The sequence below is a fragment of the Cinclus cinclus genome, chromosome 1 (genome assembly GCF_963662255.1).
Source record: "Cinclus cinclus chromosome 1, bCinCin1.1, whole genome shotgun sequence".
In the NCBI taxonomy this organism is placed as follows: Eukaryota; Metazoa; Chordata; class Aves; order Passeriformes; family Cinclidae; genus Cinclus; species Cinclus cinclus.
Window position 1 is genome coordinate 81,281,708 of NC_085046.1, and position 22,569 is coordinate 81,304,276.

Consider the following 22,569-nt stretch of genomic DNA (forward strand, 5'->3'; position numbering starts at 1 on the left):
TCAAAGGGTGGTTGTTTTTATCTCTAATGTCTATTTTTCCATCTTGAAAACAAATATTTTCTAAGATTAGTGATATTGACATATTTTCTCTGCAGAATTTTTCTCCATTATGTGTGTTGAAAAAGTTTAATCACTAATGGTATAATATTTTCTTTTAGGACTATTGTTGATAATATATAAAGCCAAATAACATCTTCTGAAGTCTATGAGTTGGAAGGCTGAATTCCATGAGTTAAGTCTCACCCACATTAACGATAGAGGTGATAATTACAATGAATGAAGGGTTTATATTTACAGTGGCTTAGCAGTTCTCTTAAAAATATTTTGAATTAATTTAAAATAATATAAAAAAGCAGCAACAAAATTTATTAATATTTCTAATTTTTAATTTAATTCTGGTGTGTTTTAATATTCATTATTTTCCCTCACTCCAAAGCATGCAAAAGGAGGGGTAAGAAGTATCTTTCATGGGGTGTTGGTTGTGCTTTTTTTTTTTCTTTTTTTTTATTTTTTTTTTTTGGGGACATTCTTGCTGCTTTGTCCTTCTGCCCATAAAGAGGGAGCCATTCCAACTCAATTCTGCTTTCATTCCTAGTATGGACTTCTTGATCTTGTCGCCACTTACCAGTGGGGCACATGCATGCATCTATAAACTTTTGCTCACATGGCATTCATGTTCTAATCTCCATGTGTTTACAAGCTCCATTTAACATCTTGATGATACTTCTCTCTCCTAAGGTGGGCTGTTTAGTGAGCTAGAGATGTGCAAAATCAGAATAAGATTATTCCAGCTTTGACTTGTGCTTTCGACATGTGCTGCAACAGCTTCATAGATACAACCACCACCCTGATTCTGAGGGCCTTGAGAATGTGCTCCAGTGTTCTGACTTTGTTTGACATTAAATACCAAATCTTAAAACATTTTTTTCAAATTTTTAAAACTTTTAAAAAATGTTTATGTCTTGTCCTGTCCTTTGCATCTACCTTCTCACATAGAGGACAAATAAAACAGGCCTGTGTTGAATTCATCTGCATTAGCATTTGAGCTGAAATCAGGAGCAATTTGGGAGAAATACTATGATTACTGAAATGCCTTATTTTGTTGATATTTGCATGAGTAGTCAGCCTGCTGTGCTCAGTCTTTGAATTGTAGCACTAGACCTTATTTTCTTTCCTAGACACGAGGCCAAGATGGGGTGGAGGGAGGAATAATTTAGAAAGCATAATTCCATTCTGTTCTGTTCAACTGGAAAAACAGTTGTTTAGTCTCTATTGTATTACTTGTGCATAGGATATGGCAGTCTAGTCAAAACTGGGGAGCATCTAAGTCTTGCTTAAAATTTATCCATAGCTGTGAGACTTATCCTCCTGATCTGAGATTCAAAGACCTAGTGCACCTCCAAAGAAATTTTGTCCTTGAGCAGATTGAGCTTGCATAATAGAAGGAAAATTTTAGAATTACTATCTAAATTGAAGAGTATGGGTTTATACCTTTACTGTTTTAAAGCCTGATATACTAAGTAACACATTTTTGAGCAGATTGGAAAACTTCATAGAAACTTTCCTCTAAAGTAATACAGTTTTCTGGCAAACTGCAATCAATTACAATTTTGCTTAGCAAGGCTTTGAAATATTTGTTTTTATAGCATTTTTTTGTGCTGTGCTCACAGGATACATAAGCCAAGATGTAATTAATTTGATTTTGTAGGCAACTGAGCTATGTGCATCCTTAACATATGCTAGATATATTCAAGACACTGTTGCAGGCAGAACATAACAGAATACTCAAAACCTAGTCTCCCTCTTTTGGTCCCAATTGCTTCCAATATCTTAATTTTTAATAAAATTACTCGGATCTTTTTAACATTGTAGACATTTTTTTAGACTAATAAATGGCCAGTTTCTTCTAAAATTGGATCAGAGAGATTTCTGTTTATCCAATATTTTAGTCCAGGATAAAAAGTGTGACCAGTTTTCTTTGGGAAATTATTACCTACAGAATTATTCATATGGCTGAGTGCTTATAGGCATGTCATGGTAGAGGAGAGAGGTGAATAGGAGAGATAGATGAGCATCTGTGCTACTACCTCTGGAATTTGAAGATCAGTTTTGAAAAATGTGGTTATTTTGGTTATCTTGCTCTGATTTAATTCTCAATTTGATTTTTAGTTTATTGTTTCAGTTGGCATGACTACAACAACTGTGCATAAATATGGACAATAATTAATGCTATGGCACACATATCCACTTTGACCACTTTGTCCAGTTGGTTGTGTATCCCTATTAATCAGCCAATAATTGTTATGGCAACAAAGGTTCATTCTTTTTTGAAATATTTTCCAGTGGGACAACTTGCAATCCATCATTTAAAAATATTCTGGCATTATCTAGAAGATTATACAAGGAAAGCAAAAATAATTTAAAAAAATATTTTTCAGGATTTTTGGGTTTGGTCGTGCTTTTTGGTTTTGTTTGTTTGTTTAATAGAAGTATGCAACATGAAATGGCTGTATTTTTATAGTTATTCTCAGAGGAAGTGTAGTATGGGATCTGAATTCATCAGGAGCTTCAGAAAATTCTCAGATTCACTAAATTCTACAAAAAGTAATCTCAAACCAAAGATCTCTCTACACAGTTAATAACTGTCACCTTTCCTCAAGAGTGCAGAGGCACAAAGCAGGAAAGATGAGGTGGGTACAGAGAGACTTGAGACAAAGATGAATATTTGGAGGACATTAAGAAGGAGGAAAGGTCTAAGGGTATCTGCAGAAAGGAAAGGGTGACAAAACTAGGGTGGTAGAGAGGGAAAGTGTAGCCATGCCAAGATGGCCTGACTGACTGATTTTTCCCTTGAGGTGTCAGATTGTGAAAGATTAATGGGCATGGATTCTGGTGAGGGCTGCAGAGGCCCCTCATCAGTAGATTTTGCTTTCCTGCAGTCACATGATGAAATTTTTGGATATCACTTCTGAAAGGGAGATACACACAGAGAGACAGAGCAGGTGAGTCATGGGCAACAGCAGAGACCCCAGTGGGATTTTTGCAGATAAAGGAAAAATAATGAAGAAAGAGAACATGTCATCAATTTATCTTTCTGAGTTCAAGCTTTCAGCTATGTTTTATGTATACTTTCTCTGCTGCCTAATATGTATTATGGTAACCATCAACAACTATTAGCTTGTTAACCACAGAAAAGCTTTCGTATATAATTATAGATGCAACAATAAAGATGTTTTGATGCAGCACAGAAACAGAAAGCAGTAAAGGCGTTTTTACATCTCTGACATAATTAGATTGGGGACATAGAATTGTTAGTCTATGGACTATAAATATTTGTTGGACCAGAGCTGTAAGAGAGAATGAGTCTGCTTGTCACTTAAAGGGAAGTATTTCTTGTCTTACAAAGCCAAGCAATGTAAACTCTACATGAGCAAAGGTTGGTGAGTTATTTTCAATAAATAGCTGTCAACAGATTTTGAAATGATGAATTATGGTTATGTCGGTTGTAGCTGACAGAATATACACATAGATGTTCTTGCACAAGTGATACTTGTGAAAAATGAACAGTGGGAATTGTAATTAGTAGTGAAATTATTGTATCTTTTCCACAGTGGAATGAATCAACCAACACCCAGAGTGTCAGTGGGAACATGCCTTATGTTTGATTGAATCTCTTGTATCTTCAAACTATTTGTGAAATGTACATTTATCTCGCCACCAATAAAATAACTAAAAATAGTAAAGGAAGTTACCATTTCAGATTGCTTATGACAACCTACAACTGTAATTCCTTTTAAACACAGAGTAAACAATAAAGTGGATGAAAAGTGCATGACTGCAAGTGATGCATGTTTATTCTTACTAAGAGTGAATTTAAATGCTACTTAGCCTGCACTTGTTGGTGCTGTCTTGACTGAAAGTTAACATGGGCCAAAAAAAGACAAATTCCTTAATATTTAAGTGAAAAGTGGCCATAATTTTCATTTAGGATTACAGATTTGTCAAGATTAACACCTGGATAAAAGAATATTATGAAAATCTGTCTTTGCTGGGAGATGAATTCCCAATGTCCTGCCCCATTTTCTTTAGAAAAGCTCTTTTTCTAGCGCATTTTGTTTCAGCTGGGCAATGAAGATTCCATATTAAATGTGTTATAGCTGCTTGATGGAAACATTCCAGTCAAGGTGAGAATGGTCTGAACCTTTCAGCCAAAGGTGTTGAGAAGTGCATTCTATGTGAGCAAACTGTTTCATCATGTAGGGTTAGGTGCTGCTTTTAGGAGATATTTTTGGATTTATACATATAATTTCATATAACATTTAAAGATTATCGTATTTAAAACCACATTTCGTCCTTATGAAAGGGTACTGTATGAGATACGCTTCATTATTTAATTTTTTTTTCCAAAAAAGACACCCATCATGGAGATTTGAGTTTGATCCAACAAGTTTTGTTACCCTGGACTATTGCAGCATCTGTGTTTAGAGCCACAGAATTGTTTCATTGGAAGGAAACTGAAAGAGCACTTAGTTTAAATCCTTCTTGCCAAGGACACCTTCCTCTAGACCAGGTTGCTCAAAGCCCCATCCAACCTGGCCTTAAACACTTCCACAGATTGGGTATCCACAAGCTTCTCATGGGAAACCTGTTCCAGTGTCTCGTCGTCCTCATAGAGAATTTCTTCATTTCTTCTTTATCCTCTGCTGCCTCTTCCATTTGATCTTGGGCTTTACAGTCAGTCTCCAGGTTCCATTTTCACTGGAAAATTTTAGGAAGTAGGGAATACAGAATACAACTGAGAGGTAGGCAGGCATGGTTATGAAAGATAACAGTTGTGATTTCTATTATTCCTATGGTGGTGGCATCCAGGGGCTTGGATTGGTCAGAAATTGTGGAAAATATACAACTACAGGAATTATAAGGGGAGATTTCTGTCTGGAAGATGGCTCCTGGAGGCTCCTGGAGTGGAGGCTACTATTGTTGGTGCCTGAAGGTTAAACCTTCATGCACAGCAGAGTAAAGAGGTTGTGTGAAGTAACTGTCAAGTCTCAGGTAAGCTTTTCTGTTGTGTTTGTTTCTAGATGAGAAATCTGACAGTGGATGGACATTTTGGAACGTGGTCACAGTGGAAACCTTGCACCCACACTGACGGTGCCAGTGTTGGCTCCTGCCTCTGCAGGACACGTGTGTGTGACAGTCCTGCTCCTCAATGTGGAGGATGGCTGTGTGAAGGACCAACCATAGAGATTGCCAACTGTTCCAGGTATGCAAGACTATTTCAGGTTCTGTTATTTGTGTTTTAAAAATTTTTAACTTAATCAGAATAAAGCCTACCCTTTGAAATCTCCTCTGAAATCTACTGATCCCATTCTGTGCATGAAAAGGCAAATGGGACATTAGAAAGTTTTTCTCAGATTTTGTAGGAGAGAGAATGAATCAGTGAGCAGAGTAATTTCAAATACTGTGTACCTGTGTACCAGGTAATTTTAACAAAAGCTCTGAAAGAAAAAAAAAATCAGTCTTAGATAATATCCAACGTATCATACTTTTCCTCAGTTCTGTAATTCATACAACTTTCTTTTCTGGAAGTTAGAATGGCTTACTTTTTTGGAGGTCTCATATTACCACTGTACTCCTCCATTCTGCCCTGGAAAAGTGTTTTCATTCTATCTTTCAGTTGTATCACGACAGCAAGTTCTATTATCAGTTTGTGTAGAACTCTTTAGCCACTCTTTTGTCTTCTTCAGGAGCTTAACCACTCCCAGAGAAAATCAGTGAGAGCAGATTATTTCAAAGAGACTCAGAACATTACCTATTTGGAACTGCATCAGAAGTTCATGTTTAAAACATTACACACATATATTATACATACTTTAATTGCAATATGAAACATATACTGGTGAATTCTGCTTATTTTCAGTGCTTCTTTCTGTTTCTTGTCTTTTTTTTATTTTAACATCACAATCACATCGTGATAGTGAATAAAACTGATTACATTTCTGCACAAGGTAACTGCAAGCTCTGTAAGTAAAAATAGTCTGTTTTAGGAAAATTATTAAAAATCTAACAATATGTTATATAACATCAGGTCAGCAGAGTGATAGAAAAGATAAACATTCTGTGAGATACCGAACAATCAAACAACAGCTTCAGAAGGGAACAGGTTTAAAAGGGAATTTGGAATGTGATTTGGGACTGGATTTGCATTCTACCTTTGGCATTATTACACTACTCTTTTAATATCTTACTTCTGTTAACACTGCTATATTAGTAAGGCACTGTTTTAACTTTTGCTTTTATGATGAAATATCAAAAGCTCAATATAGTTGAGTTTTGTTTTTCTTTATCTCTGTTTGTTTTCTACCAGTAGAAAAACTGCAAGCTAGCCATATAAAGCTTTGGATAACAGCTGAAGTGCATATATATATATATATATATATATATATATATATATATATATATATATTGTTTTTTTATTTTTTTTTTTTTGGCCTAGAACAGGATATGAAATTCCTTTTCAGATGTTTGGTCTATAATATTTTTTCTAGGGTGTATTGGAGGGATCTGAAGTTCTTTTTAAGAGTTCACAAATGCAAGCTACAGCATGTGAACTCTCTTAGATTTTTTGTTCCATGACAGGCAAGGTATTGACATCTTATCAGGATAACCTGTTGAAATTGAGAACTAATGCATTTTGATTCTTACTTTCGTGTCACAGAGTCTTTTAGGCTTGAAAAAAATGCTTTCAATTGAATCCAACCATTAATAAAAACTGCCTAGTCCACCACTAAACCATGGCCCCAAGTACAACATTTGCAAGTTTTTTAATACTCCAGGGATGGTGACTCCACCACTTCCCTGGACAGCCTGCTCCAATGCTTGAAAAACCTTTAGGTGAAGGAATTTTTTTCTAATATCCAATCTAAATCTCTCTTTACACAACATGATGCCATTTCCTCTCATTCTGTTCCTTGTTAAAATCAAGAGATAAATGCCGGGGAGAAGAAACCAAGCCCCACCTCATTACTGTTGCCTTTTAGGTAGTTGTAGAGAGCAATATGGTATCCTCTGAGCCTCCTTTTTCTCCAGGCTTTTCTTCCACTTTCCTTTCAGACAAGGTAGCAAAATTTGAGATTTTAATCTCCCTGAAAATGATACATAGTTTAAAGTCAGTTGAGAGCATTGATACAGGAGTTTGCAGATGTTCTTTACCCAGAACAAAGTGACCAAAAGCAACTAAATATCTTCATATATTTGTAATTCTTGTACAAGGAGGTAATTTTAGCAGTTGCTGATTACAAAGCATGGAATATGGAATATCAGAGCACCTTTATTTTGGTTCAGTATTCTGGAAGAAATGGAAGACGATGCAGTATTAATGACTTCTACAGAAATATTAATAGGTCAGATTCTACTGTCAGTCACACCTAATCAGCCATTCGCTATGTAAACAGATGACAGAGCCTGAGCTTTTTATTCTACCAGAAATGGAGGCTGGACACCATGGACTTCTTGGTCACCTTGTAGCACCACTTGTGGGATAGGCTTCCAAGTTCGTCAACGTTCCTGCAGCAATCCAACCCCTCGACATGGAGGACGAGTCTGTGTGGGACAGAATCGTGAAGAGAGGTGAGTTATCTTTTGTCTATTGTCTGTTTTAATTTCTTCTGCCCAGTTGTATTCCTAAGGACATTTTCTCCTTTATTTGCCTTGGTTTTCCCTTCCCTCTCCTTTCACTCTCTCTTTGCCTTCACTGCTGTACAGGACAGTATTCCCATTAACAAGGTTGTGGGGCTGCAGCAGATCTTTCATTGTTCACTTAGCTTCATCCCTCCTGAGCCAGCTGAGAGTTCCTGATAGTGCCAGAGATTTGTGCTGAAGCAATGTGCTGCTGTCCCTTGAGACCCTGAAAATTGATTCTCCTTGAAAATTGATTGCACTGTGTTTGAATTTTCACTCATCCAGCCTCAAGACCTGGAATTCTGAACAAAATATAAAAAGGTCACAGCACCATGTTACTTATGCTGTGAGTTCATTTTTTCTGTTGTAAATGAATTAAGCATTTCTATAACATGAAAGGAAGTTTCAAGGGCTTTGTTTTCTATTCAATAAATATAATACACCTTGAACTCAAATATCTTTAGTAAGGGTTCAAGTTTGGTGGGGTTTTTTAAATTGTTTTTATGTATTTTTTAACCCCTAAGCAGACCAAGTTAGCTCAGATTTCACCATGTACTGTTTTGGCGGCAGACTAAATATTTTGTCACTAGCTCAGAATGTCAAGTTCAGAACTTTAATTCTATTTTACATGCACCCTAATTACATTCTTAATCTATGTGGACCCTGCATGCATCTCTTTTGTGTTCACAGTTTTAACGGGAATTAAATATTTCTTTAAATCAAGCTAGAATATATTCAGATAAACTGCAGCTCTTGCATGCATTATGTTGTCTCCAGAGGTGTACCAGAAAGCTAGATAGCAGACTGGCATTGGTGTGAAAATTTGGAGTCCTGTAGCCCTCCATTCCAAGAGATGTATGCAGATACGTTTCCTCCCAATATGCACTTGCAGCTTAACTCAGTGTTTCTGTATGGATGATGTAGTATCCTATATTGCTGTTGGATATAAACTAAAGTCAGTAACCTTTCTGAAGAGTTTCAGTGAGGCATTTAATTAAACACCAACTCCAGCATTTCTTCAGATTAAGAGATTCATTGAAGCAAGTTTGCATCACACATTTATGTATTAACAGATCACCAGGGATGTGGTCTTTCTAACTCTTAAAAGTAAAGGATCAGTATCATAGAACATGTGAATGTTTCTCACTGTTTCAAGGCCATGAATATTTACCGTTTCATTCCAGAGGAGAGGATTTTGCTCTTTTGTAAATTGCTTTCTGAAAATAGGTTGTCCAACCAGAGAGCCATCACCATCAAACATAGAATGTGTCTGCCGTTATTTAACTCTGTCCTAGCATGAATAACATCTATTGATCTTCCTGAACTGAGAGGTCAGTCCAGAGCAGGACACAACGAGACTAAACATAGAAAAAAACAGTTAAGTTTGGAGAGACTTTGGGGTGAGGGATTATAGATGGCAATAGTAATTGTTCGCTTTAGTTTAACACGGAATAGAAGTTTGATAAATAGTTTCACAGAAAGAAAGAAAACCATGAGAAATACTTTCTTAATTATATGAGCATTAAGACAATGGGTGCACTGTAAAAGCAGTTACAAACTGGAAAGTGATTTATGATGAGTTGAAACAATAGCAGTCCAGAAGGATTGCATTTTGTTATGCAACAGTTCTGAAGGAACAATAAGCTTATGTCACTTTGCTTTTGTAGTTTGCAGCTTATTTGTCCTTTCTATCTCGATTCAGTTCAGCATCAATCTGGGATGAATATGCCCGTGAGTTTACTTCAGGATGACTTTTTTTCTCAGAGTTCTTCTGTCACTGTTTCCTGTCTCTTTGAAAGACTCTTCACTCCCAATAGCCCTGCACCTTTCTCACTCACAGCTTGCTCACAGCTGACCTTCCTGCCTCTGCCTTGGTTTTGTTTGTTACCCATTTTATGTCCTGATACTTCTAATTAAGTGCCTTTAATTCTTTTTCCAGAGGGTGTGGTAAGTAAGGAAATTTTGTAAAATAATTTGTAAAGCAGCTAGAGGAATGAGACATCAGTTATTTGCCAGGATTTTTGTCACTGTTAAGCCAAGTACTTGGATAAATCTTTTCAGAGCTGTAAAAAGCAAAAAGTCCTGGGATATTTGCCAGCCAGGCCCATCCCATCACCCGCAGCAGGAGAATAGGGAAAGCCTGGAGATTGTGACCAGTTCCAATTAGGAGTGTAAATCCTAGTGACATCATTAAAATGAAAGAAGTCCAGGTAGGAAGGTAAACCAAAGACCAGAGTTAGGATCAGGTTAAAATGAGATCTGTGTGTGGATGGAGGACTCAGGGGAAGCTGGTTGGGGCCATCAGAGTTTTATGAGTGTCCTCATGGCTCTGCCAGCTTGTTTTGAGCTGTGAGGGCAATGGAATACCAATGTTTACAGTTGTGTTATTTCACTGTTTCACTGTCATTGAGTTACATCAGCACCAAATGGTAATAGTTTCTTTGAGCCCATAACATTCAGGCAGGCTAAACAAATATTCCATGTGCAGTAACTCACTTTTTTGATGACCCAGCTCATATGTAAAATGAATATATATTTAATATTAGTAAAAATATGAATTAGTTGGTTTACACATTGAGTGCATTTGTCTTTGTAAACGCTGAGTACTCTAATCACCTTCACATGTTCAGGGGTATAAATATTGGATTCAGTTTCTACAGCCATCTATGTGCCAAACTTTGAAACGACTTTTCAACAAACAGTGATTTCAGTAGAAATCCAGTACATAACTCCATAGAAAGCAAACACAAAAAAGGCAGCATATATCTGAGGTAAATTTACTTCCAGATGTGGATACATATTCAGCTTGACAGTATTTGTTCATGTGTTAAGAGCTAAATGTTTGTCTATGATATATTTGTTTTGCCTCATGAAAGCCACAATCCTATCATGGCTAATGTATCAGGCAGCTCTATGCGTGCTGGCCATTCCCTTGAAATCAATGGCATTATTTGCCAGTTTAAAGCATTGAAGATAGGTTAAACTGTTTCATGCTCTGCTGCTAAAAGGGTGTGTGGGAAAAGGGGGAAAGCAGTTGAGAGATAACAGCAAGTATTCATATTACAAAGCAAATACCCCGTGAAGAAGTAGGTCAAAAAGTGCAGCTAATGTGCATTTAGACAGAATATGGAGAGGTAGTAAAAATAACATTGCAACAAAATTTGCTAATCAGATAATAGTTTTATCGTTAAAACTCCAAATGGAAGACATCTTCATGAATTCCTTAGGAGCTTAATTTTTCTGATTTTTCCTGTATAAGAAATATTCACTGAAGCTGCTGGAAATGCTCCCGATCTTAGTTTATAGTCTGTAGTATCCTGTCTTGACAATATCATAGAGTGATATGTTTGTCCTTTCTGTGGAAGATGCTATATATATGGCCTCGTTAAGTCCACCGGTCCCCCTTCTAACTGTGCAGAAATGAGGTGCATTAAAATGACAATCCCTTGTTTTCAGTGGATGCACTTATCTTTTGTTACACAGGAAAGAATAGAAAAAAAGCCGTGGCAATTAGAAAAGTAAATTGGCTGCAGATAAGGAGTAAATGTTTGAAAGCCATGGATATTTTGGGATGTATAAAACTGTTAGAAGCAGGACATATTGTCACATAATTTTGTACGTGGTTCTCAGCAAACATTTAGCTTTTGGGCTTGTTTCCATGAAAAAGAAGAAGTGCTGGGAGTCAAGTGCCTGCCTGCTCTGTGTAGCACTGCTTGTTTCTGCACACTGTGAACAATCCCAGTCCGCTTCAGCAGAGCAGCTTAAACCACAAGGCTTTAGGCTTGCTTGTAGTCCCATGGTCATCTTGTCTGCTGGGAAGTGTCTGTTTCCACGCTCCTTGCTTTCTCTGCTCCCTCCTCTTCTACAGTAGCCCCTAGGACCACATGCCACCTTCCACAGCCTCTTGGATGGATATTTCTGTCAGTATAACAATCTCAATCCAGTAGGGCATTTGCATGTCATGTGCCTGCCTTCAGCTAAAGGAATCTGGCATTCCCATCAGCCTCGGTGTAGTCTGTGCATACCAGTAAATCACCAGCTGGCAATCATGACTACCCACCACACAAAATACACTGCACAGGAAGGGGCAGACAGGGATGAAGCTTAGTTTGTTTTTCTTAAACACAGGGTAGTATAAAATAACATTTTGAACATTCAAGTTCAAAATTACAAAGTATTTGTTTAAATAACATCTCTCTGTGGTATAAAAAGGGCATATTTGTAACTGTCATGTAGTTAGCCTGTAGTACTCAGTGCTGGATAGCAGCACTGAAGTAAATTGGATAAATTTATGTCTTACTAAAGGTTGAGTTCTTTATAGAAACAAGAATAGTAATGCCAGTTGCACTGAAACTGCAGTTGTAAAATTTGCTGCAGGCACTAATAGCTATGGACACAACTGGACAGAGGATGTTCACCCTTCCCCCAGTATGACAATTCCTTTATTAGGGCATTTGAACTTGGGTTCACTTCAAGGGATATGTGAAAGGTCACTGTACAAAATGCACATTTCTCTAGGCTGTTCTCCACTCTGACCTCACTGCAGTTAGGCTAGGGGAGAGGGCAGTGGCTTCACAGATTCAAGTTTCTTGCATTGCATGTTTTGTTGAATTACTGTAAAACGTTAGCCCTGTGGGTCCTGAGAACAAAATTAAGAGGGGAAGAAAGAGCAAAAGGGAAAAAGGATTGCTGAGTGACTTGAAATGCGGCCAAGAACAGATATAATGAAACTTGGCTCAAAGCCTCATGCTGTAGCACAGTTCTCAAAGATCAATTGCAGGGATGTCTCTAGCTGTGAAAACATACCTGATGTTTTCAGAGGCTGGTTGGCTGAAATAAGATTCTACTTGTATGCTCTGTTGGTTTTTTGTTTGTTCTCCTTTTTTAATTATTATTACTTTTGTTTTCCTGGGGAAAAAAAAGGAAAAGTTGACCGTGTTGACTTTAAAGAAACAAACAGACAAATCTGGTTCCTGAATTGAGGTAGTTCGCATGGAGATTTTAGGGCTTTTTTTCAGCTGGATCTTTAATTAGTGTTGGATACCAGAATTGCCAGCCCTTTGAAGTGCTTACTGTGAAGGATCACTGTTATTGGGTTTCTTTTCTGTCTTGGGTGAAGTAAGAGGGTGGTAGGTCAGGCACATAGAAACTAGCAGAGCCATAGCATTTTGGCATGATTGTCCTGGAAGCAAGATCTGTCATAACTAACTTCAGGTATTCACAAGTGTGAGTGTTTATGTGTGAGTCAGGTGTCTGAACTTCCACTGTGGTCTGTAGAAATTTAGTCAATACAGGCTGTGGAGAACAGTGATTTGTGTCCTTCTGTTGTGTATTCCATATCACAGCAAATCAATCATTCCAGTCTCTCCAGCTTGTATTGACAAGATTTCCATTGCCTTTAATGGCCGCTTAGATGTCTGTCTCCCATGTAGCACTTACAGTCAAAGAAAATCAATTTGCAAATTGAGGGGTGTATTTATATGACCTTTGCTTTAGGGTGACATAAATCATATTTTTAACTGGGCTTTCTTTCCATGAGCTGCTGCTCAGGTTAGATGACTGCTTCATTTTCAGATACCTACACTGTGCATGCCTCTATTTTAAGGCAAGACAATTTCCTTAATTTTACTTCTGCATGGCAGAATATCAGTAATTCTCAACTTCATGGCAGATTTGCTTTAGCCTCAGTGTGTCTCCCAAGCTAACTTAACACATCTTCATTAAGAACTGAAATTATGCAAAGTTTGTGCTAATTTGACTTAAGTAAATACTGATGTTACATCTATATTTTATTGACTACACATTCTCAACAAATGATCTCAAAGAAACTACCACACACATTCACAGAAATGACTGCACGTGACAAAGAACGTGTGCAATTGGAGTTCTGGGGGAAGAATATCCAGGCACAGAACATTCCTATGTATCTTTAATGATGGCATAATCTGAACTGTAATGTGTGTACCCAAATCATACACTGAAGAATTCTGACTTCAGATTCATAAATATTGAGGGTTTGGGCATTTTTTCCTCACTTTCCAGAGGAAAGGTCAATACAAGCTGTGAATAATTTTCTTAACTTTACAGAAGCAGAAAACTACATGTGATTCCCCTATTAACCCCACTCCCAGTCTTTAGATTTTGATGGAACTGCCCACACCTAGGGACAAAGTTTAAATTTTAGGGTCCAGCATATGCAATAAACCTACTTTTGTATGTTACTTATACCACCAACATTAGTTTTTGCCCTCCACAGAGTTCCAAATGTTCAAATTACTTATAATGAAGGATAAAGAAGAATTAGAGCTTGCAGATATTGGAGCTTTATGAAAACAAGCAAAAAACCTGTTGTGGTTTTTCATGTTGAAAATGACAACTGTTGATACTGTCATTTCTCTTTTTGTAGAAAATAAATAACTGGAGTATTAAGAGTCAGTTTTCACTGTACAAGAGTGCCAAGAGATGAAAACCTGTTAGAAGGGCAAGAAAACACTGGATTTTGGATGAATGGTGTAAAAAACTGAGGAAAGAGGGTATCAGACTGTTTTTTTCATTCAGGACAGTCAGTATTGTAACAAGAGCTACCCAGATGCAAACATAAAATATCAGAGAATTTCTCCAGGGCTGTCTGTTTCCTGACTACGCTGTCTGTTTGCTTTGTCTAAGTAAGAGCTTAGTCTCTTAGAGAGCCCTAGTCACAGTTGCTGATGGCCCAAATCCTTTTGACCTGTGTAGAGTTTCTTTAAAAAGCAGCATATGCTATGGCTAGAATTATTGGATGGCACACTCAAAAGATCAGGAATCTAAGGTTTCTTCAAAAATTGAAAAAACTCAGCTGAAGCTGGGACCTTCCCACATGTCTGAATGTATTGTTACAACAGTGACAACTTAATAGTGCTTCCCTCAAGAACTCTCAAGGCCTCTGAATCAGTTTTCAGCCTACAAGAAAATCCTTCAAAGATTATAATAGCTAAAAACACCCTTTAAAATATAAAGTGATAACATTACAAACAAGTGCAGTTCTTTATGCCTAGAATCAATGTTTTAGCTTTTATATTGCCTAGAGAAGCAGAGACACTATGAAAAGCAAAAAGCAAGTGTAGGTATCTGAAGATGAGAGAGATGGATCCTAATCAATTCTTAACTGGAGGTAGATGAAAGGCTGCCTGCATGAATGTTTGCCTTCTGTTTGGTTGACTGCCACAGAGGGATAGCCACAACTGGTTTTAATAAAGTAGTTTGCAGTCTTGCTTATGTGACCGTAGTACAATCACATGGCTGCGTTGCATGCAATGTATAAAGTCACTGAATAAAGCAAACAAATGCTCCACCCACACAACTGCAACCTAAAAAAAACCCACTCAAATGTTTAGACACTCTGTGCAGCATGACAACTGTTAGTGCCATGCTTAATGACTAGGGAGAGGGCCTTTGTATAAAATATTTCCCTGTACAAATACATATCTGAATTATGCAAATGAGGGAGATTTTGGGGGAGGTCTTATCTTGATAATAAATAGATTCTTTACCTCCTTATTTCTCTTCTCCCAGATACTGCAACGAGCATTTGTTGTGCCCCCCTCACGTGTTTTGGACAGGCTGGGGGCCATGGGAGCGCTGCACGGCTCAGTGTGGAGGAGGGATCCAGGCACGGCGCAGGACATGTGAAAATGGTCCTGACTGTCCTGGCTGCAGCGTGGTAAGCAACTTTCAGCTTTCTCTTCGTCAAATGTCTATGGCCATATGTCACGGATGTCTCTGTTTCATAGAATCATAAAATCATTTACATTTGAGAAGATCTGTAAGGTTGTCAAGTCCAACCATTAACCCAGATCTGCCAACACCTCCATTGAACCACATTTCCAGGTGCCTCATCTATGTGTGTTTTAAATACCTGCAGGGATGGTGACCCTGACACTTCTCTAGGCAGTCTGTTCCAGTGCTTGACAACCCTTTCAGTGCAGAATTTTTTCCTAATATCCAATCTAAACCTCCTCTTGCAAAAACTTGAAGCCAATTCCACCTGTCCTAACACTAGTGCTCTATGTCCATAAAGCATCTATATGTATGTCTATAAGCTCTACCCCTAACATGGGTAGTCACCAGATTTTTTTTGTCCCTGTGCTACTTGTGTATGCTGAAATCCACACAATTTATCAGTCTGATATATATATATATATATATAATTCAGATTTTTCACAGTTATCATCTAGAATTTAAGCTTCTTGAGGTGAGCTTGGTGCAGATGTAGATGTGTCATTGCAGGTTTATAGTGGGTTTTTATGTTTATCATCACAGTTCGTAGGAATCCTAGCTATGCACCCAGGATTCCAGTGTACCATATTCTGTATAGCAGAGAAAGTGCTAAGTTTCACATCTAAATACATAAGGAGCCAATCAGTGAATGCGTGGGAGCACCAGAGAAGTGCTGAGGTGAGATTGGATAGCAGCAGTGATCTTGGCACAGAAGCAGCCTAGCAGCTGTCAGGCTTTGAATCTACAGTGGGATGATTTGAATGAGTAGAAGTGCTTTACTGATACCCAGTTCATTAGGAGAAACATGTGGGAAAACATGGAGGGGATTTTTCTGAACAAATAGAGGTGAGTAGGTAGAGGTAGAAGAATTATTTTTCTTTTCACAATTAAACCAATTTTTTTGTGTCTTAATTTCAGAGAGGCCTAATTCTGAGGTTTGTCATAATCTGTGGTCTGTTTGTTAGATTGGCTGTAATTCAATAATAAAGACATAATCTGTTGCCTTTTTCTAATTTGAAAATTTTGTGAATTTTCCCAGGATTTATTCTCTTTTAAAAATTTATTCTGATGATAGAATTGCATTTTCAGTAAATTGAAAACATCCAAGAGGCTTGTTCTCTTATTTCAGTTGAACTTGAAGAATTAACCCAAGAGAATTAGAATTCTATCAAGTTTTCCAAAATATTTGTCTCTTCTGATGGCACACCAAAAAACAAGACATATGGTCAAGATCTGTTGTTAGACATTCCTGACTTGCACTGAAAAGAGCACACTATGAAGGTTTTCTCCCTCATTTGTCCCCTATGTATCCTATAGTAATGTCTGTGAAATATAATGGCATTTTATTTTGCAGAGAATCTTCCCATGGTCTTATATCAAAAATATGTGGCTCTAATTTTCTTGGAAAACCGTATGAGGAAACTAGGAAAACTTTTAGTGTAAAAATTTCTTATTGTAACTAGTTTGAGATTAATAGTACTGGAGTTTCTAATTTATTAACAATCTTAGCATATACTCTGCTGCACCACAGGATAGTTACCAGTTCAGCTATGGAAATGTTCTGGAGATTTTTTATTAATTATAAAATTATTGTGCTGATGGTTTCAAGCTTTGGAGTACATAGTTGTCTAGCTAAAACTTAGGTACCAATGAAAAGCTGTCCAGTGTAGAAATCCTCTAGTCAGTAAATGTAGCTGGATAAAAAGTACTTCATTTCTTCTCAGAGTTTGCTCCATTAATCTAAGAAAGTAAAACTAGAAATATTTTTATGCCTTCTGGTAATTATTGAATGGATTAAATATTTATATTAATAAAGTCTTATGAGTGAGGAGCACAAATATGAAACTTGTTGGATGTTCTTCTGCTTCAATTAAAATTTTGGTTTTATTGTAGCAGGTATGTATTTTTCCAAATGGTTAGAATTATGAATTTTTACCATAGCGAATAAAGGAGAAGTTAATGTGTCTTCTTTCTACTATTTTCCAGTCTTTACTGGTTATAGTAGTACTCATCTTAGGCTGTGCAAGATATTTAGTGAATTTAGTTTATTTCAAAAATATTTTATCCTGAATATCTCTGAGTACTTGAGAAGCTAAAAAATCCTGGGAAGTGTTGCAGTGAAAGTGGTAGTAATCTATACTATCTACTGTTTGTTTTGTCTGGAGTAAAAGATGTTATGAGCCAAATATTTGCCAGGTGAATTAGAGGCATAATTGGGAGTAGACTCCGGGGCCTAAAGTGCCTGCTTCTCTCTACCATTAAATGATAGTTTTAGACTGTAAAGAGAATCTCCACGTTTCTGGTTTACCTTCTTCAGTGAGGATGAACTCTGTAAAACTTTCACAACATTTGAACAGCATGAGTTGAAGCTGAATAGTTCAGTGTCTGTGGTCTGTGAAGAGAAGAAAAAAGGGTAGAGGCCTGGAGAACTTATTATTTAAGAAGACAGCAACTATGTTAGGCTTCATTTCGTCTTGAGATGAAAAGAAATTTTTGATGCATTGGAGATGGAGGATGGATGAAGTGCTGTCTTGGGACCCCTTTCAGCTGTGCCAATTCTTTGTTTTTAGAACTTTGTTTTTAGGGAGTCTTGGGAAAAAACAACAACAACAATAAAACCTGTTTTTATAAGACTTAAGAAAGGGAGTCTTACAGTATGCTTGCTGGCAGTGTCAGGGGACCAGATTTAATTTCTTAGGAGAACCTGCCTCTTCTGTTTTCCAGTCTGCAACCTGGCTGTGAGACTGCAGTATAGCCAATGCTAATCTGTTTTTCTGTCCTTATTTTGCAGCTTTTAGCATATTAATGGCTATTGTCTGTGTCCACTTCATGATTCATACCACATAATTTTTAATGAACAGTGGTTTTCCCTTTTAGTTTGATTGTATTGCTACTAGGCTGCAATATCACAGCAGGCAGCTACTGCCTGTGCTTGTCTTTTTGAATGTTTCTCATCAGTTGGTTCCTTGACTTTATCTGTCTTATAGCAGATATCAGCTAAGCCACTTGAATATTTTTTTCTCAGGACTCAGTAGAGTTCCCTACCATTACTTCCAACTTATTTTATAAAAAATAATGATAAATATGTTGACGCATATAAATAAATATTCCACAGAAAAAAAAACGTGATGGTATCTTAAAGATGCATCTGTTGCTTAAGTGCACTCAGTACATGAAAATGGATGGCCAGAGACTTAGGACTGAAGGCATTTTCACTGAATATATAAAACCATAAATCAATATGATACAGGAGAATTAGACCATAGAGACTCATAAAGGTCAAAAAGACGAAGTTCTAAATGAAAATCTGGAGTCATAAGGACCTGTCAAAAATCTTTAAGTTAATCAAAACTACTAAAGAGTTCTTCAAATTGTCTAATAAGCGATAGAACCATCACAACCACATTTAAGAGCAGCTAAAATCTGGTAATAGAAAGCTTAAGCAGATCACAAAACAGGTATTAATCTCATGTGTGAAGGTGATACAGGCACTAGAGAAGGAACTGTGGAACTTTCTGGACTGTGCTAATGTGGCTCAGAGGACAAACATCTTCAGATTTTACAACATACTCAGTTATGTTGTATGTTTCCTTCAGAAAATGCTTCTTTTCCCTTGAGAAGAATAATCTCACTTGAATTTGCCTCAGGCCTGTAAAAAAGAAATAACTTTTTAAAAGAATTATTAATAGAATGAGAAATTTAGTTTGAGGCTTGAGTTGGGTGACATGTTTTATGTGTATATTTGTCTGTGTTCCCATTTCAGTCATACTAACATATACATTAATCTCAGTTTTTGTACTTGGACATGGGTAAAGGGTATATACTTTCCACATACCAGAACTAAGCATGCTGTGTTTGCTGTGGAAAAAACAAGAAAAAGGGGGGGAAAAAAATAGGAGGAATTTTGTTTCTTAGGAAATAATATGTATTTTTGGGGGTTTTGTTGTTGTTGTTTTTTAATTATTAGTACTATTGTTTCAACGTTCTGGAATTGTTCTGAAACACAACAGAAAGTATATTTGTATTCTAGACTTTTTGCAATGAAGCAGGATTAAAAAAAAATCAGATTTTTTTTTCTTTCATCAATTTTTAAAGAGGTTTTCAGAAGTACTTCATCCATTAGAAAGGTCAGCCTTTTTTTTTACCTGCCATCTCACAAAATAAGTTTGGAATTTCTAGTCCAGAAAGTGACCAGAAAATAAAATTGTTATTCTGCTTTTTTATAGTTCTTTTTTAAGTTTCCATCTGACTTAAGGAAAAGAATCTATTGCAAAACCAGAAAACAATCTCACAAGCATGGTGTATAAGAAATTGTTATATTTATATGATGATTGTCTACAATGTAATTTCCTTTTTCAATCCTTTTTTCTTCTGCAAACTCCATTGGGTATTAAATGGAGTTTTTTATGTTTTAAAAGTTTAACAACGTAGAACCTCTCTTCTTTTGATGCTGCACATGCTACTGCAATTGTTAGCAGTAGCAAGTTACTTAAAGAGGGTAGAACCAAAAAAACCCAAAGTCATAAGAAATAGTTTCATAAAATGCTAAAACATATTGATCAATGCTACGTCTGCTTACCTTGGTCAGTGAAGTGAGTTGCCAGCTTGCCATTCATGGTCTAGGTAGATGTGAAATATTAACTGGTTGAAGTGATGTACATATATGTCCAAAAGTGACCTGTTTAGGGTGGACTTTGGGCACACATCCAGCAAACATTTTGCTGTTTCGTTCATTTAATTTTGAAAAAGAGGCTAAACTGTAATGTCTTTGCTTTCTTGCTCAGAATAGTGTGAAGGATCCCTTTCTTGAGAAATGTAATTTTTAAAGTAACTTAAAGTTGTGAAATACATTTTAGCTGCTAGGAAACTGTCTCTACTTCAAGCTATTCAGTTCAAGCTGTGGCAACTGACACTGACTGCAGTCCTGTTCTGAGATTCCTGTAAAAAGTTCTTTCTGGGACTTCCAGGCCATGCAAAATAACTTATTTCATGGACCAGTGCAATCTGATTTTTAATCTCTTTCAAATCAAGTTTTAAGGGTTTGCCAACACATTCAAGAACTTTGTATTGGGCATATGTGTATCTGTCATACAGATAATCAATGTTTGATTCAGAAGTCCAAATCTTATTTAAAAAACCATAGGAAACAATTTTTAGTGTAACTGTGCATGAGCTTCCTCAGGGCTTTGGGTGAAGGCAGCAGCCAGTGTGTGCCTCAAGGCCAAGTGACAGCCAAGTGCCTTCATCCAGTTAGGGAGTTGTACTGATTGGAGATAAGAGACCAAATTTCCTTCAGCCAGAATTTGCCCCACTGTTTCCTAAAGCACACTGGAGTGTGTCTTGTCTCAGATACCACCATTTGTTGCAGTTTTCAGTGGTGCTTGTGATGTAGATGTAGTTTTCATTATTGTTATTTAGATGTAATGCTGTACCCCCAGCTCTATGAGGCCCTGTGGTTGAGTTATGGTCATTGCTGCCTCTGATAACCACAGAAAAATTACCTGAAACTCCCTTCAGCTTGTGCCCAGCAGGCACAGTGCTGAGCTCAAGGACTCACCATTAAGAGATGGGAATTACTGTCTTTTGACTGGATAAGGTTTGAATGTGAATGAAAAAGGAGAAAAATAAGAAGAAAGAAGCTCAGGTGCTGCAGTTTTGTGCTGCACTAATTTTAAATGGAATTACTACGTGAAACTAAAACTGGAGGGTATTCCTTAAAGACTTGTTCTTCATGGGGCTTGAGTTTTTTTCATTGCTGTGGACCTAGAACATTCTGTTGTCTCTGGAAAGTAATCCATAAGTGTCACAGAACACTAAAAACCAGAACAAAAAAGTAGATGGCATAGCTTTATCTTAGCTTTATCAAGTAATGGGGCTTACAGGATCATGTTGTGGTCTGTCAGGTATTCTTACTCTTCAACTCATAAGTAAGACACTGACTCCCCCATTACAAATACATTTGATTGGAGACTGATCTTAGATGACAACATGGAATTGGGACAAGTTGCATGAAAAGCAGTGGCTCAGTAGAGGGAAAAAAACGAAATCAGTTTCTACATTGAGAGACAGATTTGCAGCTGAGTCCATTGCTTTGTCCAAGTGGTGTCAGGTCAATGAGTGTACATATCAGCACACATGTTGTTTGGGGCTAGACACTGCACCTCTTCATTTTTAGCACTTGAACTGCTAAATCCTACAGGCAGGAGTATGGGAAGGGGGAATGTGAGAGGATTAAATGGATCAACTTAAAAGACTTGAAATATAAACTTACAGGAAGTCAAGCTTCCTTATTTCCAGTGGTTGTGGATCTAGTTGTTGTTGGTTTTTGTTTGTTTGTTTGTTTGGGTTTTGTTTTTTGTTTGTTTTTTTGGTTGTATTTTTTTTGGTATGGGTTGTGTAGCTTTATTTGGTACATAAGTAGTATTTCCATGAAATGAGAATTTACGTAAACAGGGAGAGCTGAAAGAAAAACAATAAAGAAAAGGATTGTTCTGAAGTATCCTGGATCTCCTGGAACAACTAAAACTGTATTTAATATAGGATATTTTTTCTTATGTTTTCTTTTTAAAAATAAAAAAAAGACAGTAAACCACTAAACCAAATTTAAGGAAAATAAACAATCGGTGGAGGTAAAGACAGGCTGTTTCACCTGATCTCTGATTTTCAAACTGCTGAACAACTACAGGGTAATGAATAATTTTGATTCAAATGGAAAGTGCAGTGCAATCCCTTAGGATATTACTAATATAGACCGCTTCATATTTTTCTGACATTATTTTTCAAGAAGATAAAAGTGGTTTCTGACAATCAAAATGGAGCAACTTCAAAGTAAATTATATTAAATTCATGATAGAGGTTTTACATAGAATTATTATTAGTTATATTATATAGTTTATATATCTTTGTTCCATTGATGTTAGCTTTATTCATCTTTACCCACTGGACATACTAGTGGTTTGTCCTAGAAGGGAAAACATCAGATTATAGGAAGGTTACTCTAGATCTCCTAAAGGAATTCATTTAGGCAGATTTTATTTACAGGTGCTTTTAGTAATTTTGGATGAAAAAAATTGGATTTTTTTTTTTGGTGACCTGAACTTTTGGGGCATCATTAATACAAAAGTTGATTAGCAT

At 36.8% G+C, this 22,569-nt stretch overlaps 1 protein-coding gene across 1 annotated transcript in view; it reads left to right on the plus strand.

Moving 5' to 3' along the window:
* Positions 1–22,569, plus strand: part of SEMA5A (semaphorin 5A) — a 213,740-nt gene that overhangs the window by 135,051 nt on the left and 56,120 nt on the right. The window contains exons 12-14 of the mRNA XM_062499827.1: positions 5,082–5,263; positions 7,486–7,629; positions 15,232–15,379. Of these exons, the coding sequence (XP_062355811.1) occupies positions 5,082–5,263; positions 7,486–7,629; positions 15,232–15,379 (474 nt within the window). The remainder of the gene's footprint in view (positions 1–5,081; positions 5,264–7,485; positions 7,630–15,231; positions 15,380–22,569) is intronic.